General features: G+C 34.4%; 1 protein-coding gene across 1 annotated transcript; it reads left to right on the forward strand.

The window, feature by feature from the left end:
- The first annotated feature begins 4962 nt into the window (after positions 1-4962).
- LOC132174385 (protein TPX2) lies at positions 4963-12084 on the forward strand. The gene is made up of 18 exons (XM_059586047.2): positions 4963-5448; positions 5734-5877; positions 6785-6874; positions 7613-7766; positions 8085-8187; positions 8592-8642; positions 9184-9281; positions 9377-9452; positions 9542-9604; positions 9758-9844; positions 10045-10103; positions 10214-10292; positions 10377-10442; positions 10531-10593; positions 10736-10813; positions 10931-10975; positions 11416-11516; positions 11663-12084. The coding sequence occupies exons 1-18, from the start codon at positions 5106-5108 to the stop codon at positions 11679-11681; spliced, it is 1719 nt and encodes a 572-aa protein (XP_059442030.2). The 5' UTR covers positions 4963-5105; the 3' UTR covers positions 11682-12084.
- Positions 12085-12797: the final 713 nt, after the last annotated feature.

Below are 12797 nucleotides of genomic sequence, written 5' to 3' on the forward strand. Positions count from 1 at the left end.
CATTAGTCGGGATTACATTTTCGAGCCCTAAACTTTATTTACAGTTAACCACACGTAGCACTTCTCACTTTCCTTAAAATTGGGTTAGGTAATTCTGTTATCTCCTTGGCTATTACCCTATTATAGTCGTTAGATTAACAGTTCTTTAAAACCGTTTCGGTAGTCTCATTTTTTTTTTTTCATCATTAAATTCCTAAGCCCTACCTAGAGTTTTTCCCTTTCCGATCCATATCACATGAAAAAAAAAAAAAAAAAACAACAACAATGGATTGGCTAGGCCACGTCGATATAGTAGAATAATGATGTGGTATGTAACATTACTTTTATAGGAAATTGTGAACCGTCTAGTGCCTAAGTTTTTTATTTTTACTTTGACACTTTGCAGTTTTGGACTAAGTTACCCGTCCTAAATGGGTCTCTTTTGCTCGGGTCGTGTTAGGTGGAGTAAAAAAAAAAAAATTCTTACAAGATTATGGTATTTAATTTTTGTAACAATAATGTTATCTTAAATTGTTAAATTAGGACAAATTTTGGGGTGGGGGTTGTGTGCAAAAATTGGCTTGCGTTTGTGATATCAATAATTGACAACTTGGAAGTGTCTTTCCTTGGAGAATGATGGATATAACAGCCGCCTGCAAATCGTGGCTAAGAAAATAGCACTGCATTTGGATGGTAGCACTTGAGGTGGACATTCTTCTTAGCCAAATTCAACCTCTGTCGAACACCCAAAAAAAAAAAAAAAAAAAAAGAAATCTTCTAAATGTTCTCTATATCAAAATATATGATAATTTTTATTTAGGTTAATTTGATTATACTCAAATCTTTTATATTTTATTACCATACTTGCATTATCTTTGCTTACCACATTTCTCCTATAAATATGAACTTTTGTATTGTGAATTAACTTGAGTAAGAACATAATGTAGCCTTTAGAAAAATTCTTAATGGTGGTTCCGCCCAAAATGGAAATGGGCTAGGGTTATAAACTTATAATCTCTAATAGAATGATCGAGTCGATTCCATGATTATAAGTTTATTCCATAACAGGACAGATATGGGCGCAAGTTAGCCAACTTGGCCCATCAAGCACAAAACACATCTAAGACTTGACATTTAATAAATTTGGATCAAACAACCTCCTAGCTGACACAAGTTTTGGACAACAACTCTCCAAGTTGATTCAAAGCTTGTTCTTGAGGAAATTTGTGAGGAATCATTTAGTTTCTTGGAATAGTTTTAACGCCACCTAAACTATTGATTAGAAAACTTTAACATTCAAAAGAAACATATAGCATGAGTTTTTTTGCCATCAAAGTTTCTGACCCAACCAAAAAATAAAAGAAAAAAGAAAAACTCTTTTCACATATTTAACAACCATAGGCTTTAGGTATGAGATCTTAAATCATTTTCATGAATATTATCATTAAAGGGGCCATTATGAACTTCGAGAAATATTTTCTACAGAAGATAACATATCTTGCAAACCTAAATCTAAATGACATCTAATACATATCTTACCTTTATGTTAAGTTGAAATCACAAGACCTATTTTCGTGTATGTCATGTGCCGTGAATTAAACCATTAACTTAGGCATATTATTAGGAATTAAGTTATACTATGAATTAAATAATTTAATTAAGCATATCATTAGCTCTTATGGTCTCTTTTAAGAGGCTTTGATCCAATTTTTACTAAGTTAATTAGCCCACAACCAGAATAAAATTAAAAAATAAAAAATAAAAAAAATAGCCCACTACCAAAAAAGACAGAAAAGCAAAGATGGAAGAAGCCAGATCCAAGACTAGTTAAAGTTAATTAGAAAAAAAAAAAAAAAAATTAGAAAAAAAGTTAACTGGGATGCAGCCATCGATGCCACTTCAAAGAGGATGGGAGTGGGAGTGATCGTAAGGGATACCGAGGGGTTGGTATTGGCAGCCATGTGTAGTACTGTGCACCTTATTACTGATCCAACAATAGCGGAAGCAATAGCTGCATGGAAGGCTGTGGTTTTCTGCAAAAATTTAGGACTTTAAAGTATCTTTAATTTTGAAAGGCGATGCGCACAAAATTGTGAATAATTTGAGACAAGAAAACTCTTGTTGGAATTGTTACAACCAATTAATAGAAGATACTCGAATCATGCTCAATAGCACATTATTTAGCTAAATTTGCTTTTAGTCTATCTATAGAACAAGTCTGGATAGAGGACAGTCCCTTGTGTATCCAAAATATTGTACATACTGAGCAAGAACCTTTGGATTAATTTCTTTATTTCTACGAAACAGACTCTTTTTTTTTTTAAAAAAAAAAAAAAAAAAAAAACACGGCATTTACATGTAAGCCAAACATTTTGGACCAAATCACAAACCAAGCCTACGCCCTAAAGTGAGAATATTACATATTCAAATATTAAACACATTAATTTCAAATATATAGTTGGGTTCATTCAATGTGTTCAAATATATATTTTGAACACATTGAATGAACCCAACTATATACTCGTACTCGGAATAAATGAACATTTATTGGACTCGAGCAAAGGTACCCCAAATAAATTTAAGGGTAATAACCATTTGCCTCATAAACTACAATGCCTTGACATTTTTTTTTTTATGAACTATAAACTATGACATCTGACCTCATCAAACTACCATCTTATAACAAAAAACCTCATTCTGTCAGTAAAAATGGTTAAAATTGACGGTCAATGATCATGTGCAAGTTCTGTGCTATTTAAAATTTTTTTCTTCCACTTTTACCCTCACTTCAGATAGAGAAAATAACGCTTATACCCTCCTCAACCCTAATCCAACACATGAAAATAATTTAAAATGAAGGCAAAAGGTAATTACCCATAAATTTTATTTTATTTTTTAACCAAGATAATCTTATATGAATAATCCACTAATTAGATATGATACCAATGCTATTGGCTATCGCCCAGCTAAATCTTAGAGACAAGGGACTAGTACCGAAGGGTAATAGTAGAAATTATATTTTTATTATACAATTGTTTTATAATGTTAACTTGACAATTAATTTTTGGATCAATCATTATAAAAAAATTTAAAATTAAATTTAAACAATTGAAAAAACTACAATACATATATAATATATTATAGTTTTCTTAGAGCACCTTAAGCTAAATTCAAATGTGGTATATATAATATAAGCAACTAGGATTTCAAATTTCTTCCACCTGCACATAAATGTCAAAATCATGCCATTTTGTGTGGACTTTTTTGCCCATTTTGTCTTTTGATTTTCTGCCATGCCAGATATTAGGGCAGGCATAGTTGATGTGTTGCTATCTAATTTCCTATTTGCTGAAGAAATTTTGTCCACATCTCTTATCATTTTAGCCCCATTAAACGTGTTTGTCAAAACACTCCTATTGGTAGATCTAGAGATATAAAATTAGATTTCCACCATGTAATTGAAATTGTGTAATTTATGGTTAATCATGACCAAGATTAAGTGTTATTATTTATATCCGGTGGAAAAAAAAAATCATCTACATGGCTAGTAAAAAAAAAAAAAAAAAGTTACTATTCGTTAACCTCTAGAGTGATAAGCTCTTTCATTGTAGAAAAGCCAATAATTTACTGTTGAGATTTCGTGCACGCAGTGTAAATTACCTCTTCTCTTTTTTTATATGATATTTGTGTTTCCTCTAATTGAGATTTCGTGCACGTAGTGTAAGTTACCTCTTCTCTCTTTCATATGTTATTGCATTATAAACTGTTTTTAGAGTTAGTGTACATCATATAATATCTAATATGCATCCCCATAATTCTTGGCGGTGACAAGAGTAAAGCTAAAAATTACATTTTTACTTTATAACTATCAAACAATATTAATGTGGCAGTCATAATCAATTTTTTTTTTTTTTTTTTTAATTTTTTTACTATGTCACCATTGTGGAATAATTATTTGATAAAAATATAATTTATATTATTAATAAGTGATTAATATTTACTACCCATTATAACAAATTTAAGCTAATATTAAGAGTAAGAAAAATGTTATAAAGTGTGAACAATCTTTTGGATTTTTTTTTTTTTTTTTAACAAAAAATTTATAAGAAATAATTATAAGACGTAATTTTTAGAATTTTCTTAATATTATTAATGATAATATGTATAAATATTGAGACGCAATTACCTTTTTACCCTTTATCCTCATGTATTCGAATTTGCTGGGGGCGGGCCCCACATGCTTTCAGACTTCTGCCACCTGACAAATACTACCGTTAGGGTCATTCTTGCAATTCCCTCAAAACACAAAGGGCAAATCCATCAGGCGCCGAAATTTCAGAACCCCTAAACAGGATATCGCTTCCCGAAACGAGGCTCACAACCCGATAACACAGCCCCTGAGTTCAAAGACAAAAAAACTGAATTTCTTCGACCTCCCACTGAAGTTACATTCTTACCCTCAACTTTGCTCAAAATGCCATCACCCACATCGGAACATAGCCTCTCCAGTCGTCTAGAGACCAGGGGTATGTTTGTCACAAAAATTAAATAATGTTTTCTTTTTCTTCGGAGCCATTAATTCAAATTTCGGATCGTTACAAAACCTCGCCGCTTTAAAAATAGGATTGATAAAAATATGTATTTTAAATAAGAAAAATGTTAGGTGTTCTTTTAGTGTTTTTCTGGTGTCTTCTTAACTGTGATGTAGTTTTTAAAATTATTGTTAAATTTGAGATTATCATTATTGACTTTTAATCTATTGGTAATTTTAAAGCCACATCACAGTTGAGAGGATACCGAGAGAATACTAAAAAAATACTTAGCATTTCCCTTTAAATAAGAAAAAATAAAAAAGCATTTAATAAACAAAGCAAAATCCTTATATTCTCAATATAAATAGGAGTTTTTATTTTGTGAATATTTATTTACTAAAGATTTTAGTCTGAAAAGAAAAAGAAAAAAGAAAAGAAGCACAGGATTTAAGATTTGCACTGTTTCTCTTCTCGGAGCCTGGCGTTTTCTTTTCTTTTGGAGTGAAAATATCCAAAAAGCCCTTCAATTTGACTTCTGACATCATAAAGAGCCTCGAATCCTACAGTGAGCTCTAGCGAACTCTTCGCCGTTCTATGCTACCAAGCAAATCGTGGATCAGATTCAGAGCTCTGAAGCAGAGCGAGCGAGAGAAGAGAGAGAGAGAGAGAGAGAGAGAGAAGCTTGAAGTTGATGGCGGTGGTGGAGTGAATGCTGTGGAGGGGTTACGCGCTTGGCATTGCAGAGAGAGAGAGAGAGAGAGGGAGAGAGAGGAAGAGAAAGTAATGGAGGTTGAGCCAGTGTTTGAGGTCCGAGAAGTGGACCTCGACTACGAGTTTGATGCCACCATGTACTTCGATTTCACTCGGCCGGAGAGTCCAGCCGAGGCTCGCCAGGTTGAGCTCTGGTTCGAGTCCGCCGTAGAATACCCACCTTCTCGTGAGCTCAAACCCTAATCTTTTTTCATTCTTCTAACTAAATATCTCTTTTTTATTTTTTATTTTTTAAACTTTGTGATATGAGTGCTAATTTGGTAATATTTGCTGCTGAAAATGTTCCATTTGTTCATTTTCGTTTTGATTTTTGATTTTTTTTTTTTTTTGCGATTCCTTTTTTTTGTTTTTTGTTTTTGAAGTTTTGTATTATCTACTTATGATTCTCCGTTTGTTTTACATTTTCCTAACAAAAATTATTATATATATATATATATTTTGTCTGTTGCAGCTTTTGTGGCAAAATTGGTTATGGGAGAGGATACCCAAATGGAAAATGTGAATACTTCCCCAAAATCGAAGGACATGGAGGCTATTGTGGACTCTGATATGGGTGTGGGCCGAGATTTTTGTGCATTGGATGTGAATAACAAAGGTATTGTTTTTGTCCACAATCTTGTAATTGAGCTTTTTCTTTAATTAATTAACCCAACTGCTAAAATTGGTATCAAGAGGAAGATTTCCGTTGTTAATCTTGTAAATACATGTTGGTAACCATGTACGTAGACTGACCCAGTTCAACTTTTGCCCCTTATCTTCTAATTGAACTTGTTATTTACTTATGACATAACCCAACTGCTAAAATTACTATCAAGAAAACGACCTATGATAATCTGGTCAATACATGTTGTAGCCATTTATGGAGACAGACTCATTGCCACCTTTCGATTATCTCCACCTTCATTAGCCAAAGCAACTGGGCAGGAAAGAGATGGCTACATCTAATAGGTTATAAGGCATCCTACCCAAAGCAACTGACATCATTGATAATTCAACTGGATTACCTATTTCAATGCTAGATGAGTAATCTATGGAAGTCGCTTTCTGGTCAAGTCGGTATCAATGATGTCAGTTGCTTTGGCTAATAAAGGTGGAGATAATCGAAAGGTGGCAATGGGTCTGTCTCTATAAATGGTTACAACATGTAACTGACATCATTGATATCGACTTGACCAGAAAGCGACTTCCAAGTCACACCTTGAGGCATGATTCCCAACCCACAGGTGTCTAAAGCTGGTTATAGTCAAGCTTGCTATTGGCTAGGAACTCCTCAGATTTTCTGTACTTCATATATTTGCCACCAGCACACATTCATTATAAAATTAGTATGGTAAGTCTGTCGTAGGGCTGTTTGTAAATAGAATGATAGAAATATTAGTGAAGCTGTTGTTGGATAGTGCAAAACAAGGGGATTATGAAGACAAACCTGTTATCATATTCATTTTGATTCATGTCTAGACTGTGATTTTTCTAATAGTATGATATTTGACATGGTCTTCCAGAATGTGAAGGAATAGATAGAGGGATCTTCACCAAATTACAGAGTGGCAACCTGCAAAAACTTCTGAGTCAACCATTGGAATTAACTACAGGTGAACAGTTTTCTACTTTGATAACTGATGCTTGTGCATGGACAATCTTTTTAGAGGGTTAAAAGACTTACCAACACAACAGTTTATAGTGATTACTTAAATTGGTAGCAACATATAATATTAAGGGAAAAATGCAAAATTAGCCCTTGTGGTTTACTTGATTTACAATTAACTCCCTATGGTATCAAAATGAACTCAAAGGTCCCTGAGGTATGCCAAAAATATAATTTAGTCTCTACAATCAAATTCTGTCCACTAATTTAACAAATTTCCTTAGTATGATATTGACTTAAATAGGACAAGTATCACAATTATATTGGCTCTAATGTTTTACGCTATTAGAATCTGTTAAGTCAGTGAACAGAATTTGATTGTAGGGATTACATTATTTTTTTAGCATACCTCAGGGACCTTTGCGTTCATTTTGATACTACAAAGAGTTAATTGCAAATCAAGTAAACCACAATGACAGAATTTACATTTTTCCCTAATATTAATGTTATATCTTAGCAACATATAATTATAAATATTATATCTTTTGACTTGGGTTCTGTTGATCCATCTCAATTTACGGTGTAACGTTTTTAGTTTCTTGATCCATGCATTGCTACAATTGAAATCGATCACCTTTAACATAATAATAATTTGTGTCTTCCATAATTCAATCATGTTTCTTATAATCACATCATTATTTCTACTTTATTTTTCTTTTGTGTTTGTGATGCCCTTTCTTTGCAGGAATGACATTTTATGATCACAAATCTACTGGTGAACTAAAAGCTAAATCAAAGTCTGCTATCAAGCCTGTTTTCCCTAGGACCTCAACCTTGATGAAACCTACGGCAAGCCAGTTGGCCAAGCAAAATCGGCCTCTCCAAGTTGCTGTTTCCAGGTGATTTGAGGAATATTCTTCATTTCTGTTATCATACCATTCTCACAGTGATGGGTAAATTCTTAGGCTGACAATTATAAACCTGATACACTTTCAATATTCTTGAAGATTCTCCATTGTTGCTAGATGAATTTATTGCAAGTTTAATACTGTCTACTTTAATATGTTCTCTGTTCCGTCTAGTATGCACTGCAATTTAATGCTCCCAATATCTACATTCCATGCCTTGATTGCAAGGCATCGCCTTGAAACAAGATGTTGGAGATCCCCTTTATCTGCTATATTCATCTTTTTATTGTTCTACCCCTCCTTTGTTAGATATCAAATGCAAGTTCAAAACATTGGGAGGAGCTTACATACTTCTGGGGTTGAAAGTCAAGCTGCCAAGAGGCAGAAGCTGGACGGAGGTCATTTGCGTAAGGTACAGTAATTGTGTCAGTCTATGTTATCTTCCTTTAAGTAAATCCACTTATCTTTTGAAGAGCTTGTCAAAAAAAAAAAAAAAAAAAAAAAAAAAAAAAGGTGCTGAGTTGCTGGCCATATTGAAATTTTAGTGATTGCCTAAAAAGCGATTTTCTTTGATGTTGTAAGAATTTGGTATCTCACAGTAATCAATAACTACCACGTGAAGGCATGTTATTAGAAGTGTTCACCCTTTTAGAAAATTTCGAAAGGTAACCTACCTTGCCCAACTCTTTTGGTGGGCTTGGTTGTGACTTCTTGCTTGTTCCAGCTTCCAAATTAGGGCATGTTTCAATGTTAGTTTTTTATGTAGTTTATCGTCATAAGGCAGGCTCCAAGCTCACCTGTTTCTCTGTATAACAGGTTACAGACACAAACCAGCAAACCAATTTGGTCCACAAGCCACCTAAGAAGGTATATTACCCATTCTTGATGCTTGAAGTTGTCTCTCAAATTAACTTTAATTTTTCTTGTACGTAGTCACTTTCTTGCATTTCAGCATTGTTATAGGCTGATATATTTAGTGGTTGACCCTCGTTGATATTAGAATCATATCCCAAAATCCCATTAGCTACAGTTTCATAAATCTCTTTTTTTGTAATTCGCAACTTTTGACAATAATACCATTGCCACAATGGTTTCGTTAAATGGAACAAAGTCCCACCTAACTTAATGGACCATTTCAACCAATGGGAAAAAAGTAGTTTATAGTTAACTTGGAGTTATAATTGGAAGCAGAAATATATTTTAAAGTTGCTGACTCTCAATGGGAAGTGTTTAACTTGGGTTTTTTCTTTTTTTTGCTGGTAAAATGTCATTTTGTGGTTGGATTGACTCTAGAAAAATGGTAGCTTTGATTATTTGAAAGGTGGACTTTGAAAGAAAGATGAAGGTTGGTTGGAGGATTGTATAATGACATTTTAGTCATATTCAACATTTCTGGGTGATCTTGCAGGATGAAACAGTTGATAAAAACCCTGCACATGGCAAAATGAGGCTTACCATTCCAAGAGAGCCTGAGCTTGAAACAGCTCACAGGGCCCAAAGGATAAGGTATTCCGTTGTTTATATTTTTATCATATCTTCACATATAAAATGTTGTGTTGTCTAACTAGCTGCAGGGCACAAATGAAATTTTTATATTTCAGGCCTAAGAATAATACAGAACTAGAACATGTGAAACCAGCTGCACGGAGATTTAAAGCACGCCCATTGAATAGAAAAGTTGGTACTTGAAATTTATAACGATAGAATTTTATATAAATTGCTCTGTTTTCCTCTGTCCCCTCAACTATATAGTTTGTGATTTGCAGATTCTCGAGGCCCCTTCATTGTCACTTCCAAAGAAGAGCACTCCAAAATTGCCAGAATTTCAAGTAAGTGCTTCATATCTGTTTCCTGCTTGTTGCTGGAGTAAAATTATTCTAGGTACAAATATCATGGCGAACCAAGATTTCCGTACTCAATTTTGCAAAACAAGTTTCTTCTACCATTTGTATCCTGATTTTGTTCTTCCTATTGCTTCCCAGGAATTTCACCTAAAGACGTTGGAGAGGGCTATGCAACACACAGCTGCTCTTTCATCATCCTTGTTTAATTGCAATGATTCTGACAAGGTTGTCATTAAGTTAATTGGATATTTGACATAACCTAATCCTGAAACAAAATTTATCATTGGTCCAAACGTTGTGCCCAGGAAGAGCTGGAGCAGTTATTTTGCTAGTGATATACGTGGTTGATGTTGTACATTTTGTTGCTTCTAGTTGGTGATTGCCCAGTGTTATGATTCCTGAAATTTAAAGTTCTTCCCTTTCAGGGATTGGACAAGCCTGGCACTTCTACTGTTGCAGGAAATGGAAATAAGGAATGCAGAAGGTAACTGTGTGAAGGTTTTCATTTTGACTTCGATATAAAGAAAGGAAACTCTCAAATTGCATTTGACAAAAACAAAGTGCTAACTTCAGTGTGACTTTTGTTTTGTTTAGACCAAGTACAATGGATACTCCAAAGCAGGATGGATGTGATGTAATGCACAATTTCAAAGCTCGCCCTTTTAACAAGAAGGTAATATTTTGTTCGATTAGATAATTTTGCTGAATGTTCTGCTTGCAGTTATCAGCTTTCGACTTATTTCCTATCCAAATGTAGATATTTTCAAGTAAAGGAGATATTGGTGTTTTCCGAAATAGCAAGCGAGAAACAACAGTACCAATGGTAGTCCCTAGATTTTTACTATTCCCTAGCACTGTATCAATTAGATTTCTAGTTGACTGAATTATATGACTGTGGCTTCCCCATATAGGAATTCAATTTCCATGCGGAAAAGAGAATTCAGCTTAATCCACCAACAGAACTTTTCAGTAAAGTAAGCCTTGAATAAATAAGTTTGCTTCTGTATCCCCGTTTTCTTTATTTTGAAAGTTCATTTGGCATAACATTTAAGCATTTTAATTGTAGTGTTAGATTTACCTCCTAGTTTTCTCATTTATTCTCTTTTTGAATGCTAGCTCTCCCTAATATCTGAACTCCAGCCAAGTAATGGATCTCAACTCAAATTTCCTCAGTCTTTCTCTCTTCCTACAAAGGTTATCTTTGCTACATTTAACTTTTACTTTTAATTGAATATATGTACTATTGATTTCAGTTTTCGTTTTTTTTATTACCATATTGAGTTTTTTTTTTTCTCACTTTTTTGGTATAAGGGGTCAAAAGAAAACAGATCAAATTCTTTTCAACCAGAACATGGGGTAAGTATGCCACTTTATTTTATTTATTTATTTAATTTTTATAGGCAAACTGCCAAACACTAATGCGCCCATACAGAATCCTGTTACCTCACCCTCCAGCACTTTTAGCTGGAGGGAGGAGATGCCATTTGATCCAAAAGAGCCTTTGCTTTTTGGTGTTGGTTGTCATGTCATTTCTTTCCTATTGCAATGCTAAACACTTTACTCATTGTTAAAAGGATAGGAGTAGAAGGCTCTACCTTGTAGGTGAGGTGTCCCATTAGCTGTTGATTCATGAGCTGTATTGTCCTATATATTTGAATGAATGGAATGAATGCTGTATTGAGATTCACTTCTAATTTTTCTAACATTTTCCTATTCCCATGATAACTAACACTCATAAATGTAAAGCTTTTCGTCATTCCTTCGTTGTGATGATGTGATATCATTTCCTATTGTAGACACTGCATCCGATGAGAGGAAAACCTCCTATTTTTGGTGGAAAGCAGGTTCAATGTGGGAGTGATGGCTGCATCTCTGAAGTTGGCAGGCAGAGTATGAGGTATGCCAACTGCATGAATTACTAACTGGTGCTAGAATCTAGCTCTCTCTCTCTCTCTCTCTCTCTCTCTCTCTCTCTCTGTTTTTTTAAGTTTTCATATTCAAGAGTTTGGTAATCTTGCCTTTATACATTATATATTGCCACAGGAGTTTGGGAATCCGCTGAGAGGAAGAGAGGAAAATTCCATAAATAGTTCAGTGTTGGGAGCAGATTTGAGTCTTTTTCTGTTGAGAATGGAAGATTTGATGAATGTACAGAAAAATGTGCTATACATCAAAGCTGATCAAGCTCATTTACTGTATATGGAATCCATGGAAGTCCGCTTCTTAACTCAGCTATGAAGAAACTGTAGTTCTCACAATGTTCAATTCAATTAGCTTTTGCTTTTTCTTACAGTTTCTAGGTTTCAGTTCATAGTCAAAATAAATATGTTAATAGGCTGGTGTTGTATAGGCATCAAAGGCCACCTCACCCTTATAGCATCATCTTCCACCATTTTATGTAGCATCAACACCACATGTAATGATCAAAGTCGAGCAATATAAGAAATACAGTTCTTTCCTTGAAAGGTCATGTATGTTGAGGTTAACTGCTGCAGGTAACTCTTTTTGCACTTGCCATTTTGAAATAATTTCCTTGATGTAGCAGATAGAAGACTAAGATAAGAACAGAAAGAGAATGCCTCAGACAGTGAATAAATATTACATTGGTCGGAATCAGAAAGGAAAACTAAATCACTTAAAATAGGAAAGAAACTACCTTTGGTAAAGATAAACTAATTATGAAAACTAAATTGCCTCAAGATACATTCAGAAAGAGAATTTTCAGTGTTGATAGCTTGATTCCAGTAAGATTTCTTTCCTTTTTGTCCGGATGGGTTTGCAACTGAGCCTCTCTGAAGGTCTCCCAATGTGACTTCGTTGCATTCTCGTCTGGATGGGGTTGGAACCGAGCTTCTCGGGAGGTCTCTCAATGACTCTCGACTGCAACCCCGTCTTGACTGGGAATGCGACTGAGAATCTCGGCGGATCAACTAAGTAGCAATATGTCAATCGAGCCACTACCTGCCTTCGGATGGTGTTGCGGTTGAGTTGTGATGCCTTCCATTTTTGTTCTGGGGCCGTGTTACATCAGGCGTGCCTACTCTTTAAAAGAACTCGTCCTCGAGTTATACCGTTTGATGCTTCAATCTCCGGATGGTACTCAAAGATATCAGCCACGTTGGACATAATGGAAATTGCCATGTGGCCTAGAAGATTGATGATGTAAATATTGTGGTTT

This window comes from Corylus avellana, chromosome 3, assembly GCF_965113065.1.
Source record: "Corylus avellana chromosome 3, dhCorAvel1.hap1.2, whole genome shotgun sequence".
Taxonomy (NCBI): Eukaryota; Viridiplantae; Streptophyta; class Magnoliopsida; order Fagales; family Betulaceae; genus Corylus; species Corylus avellana.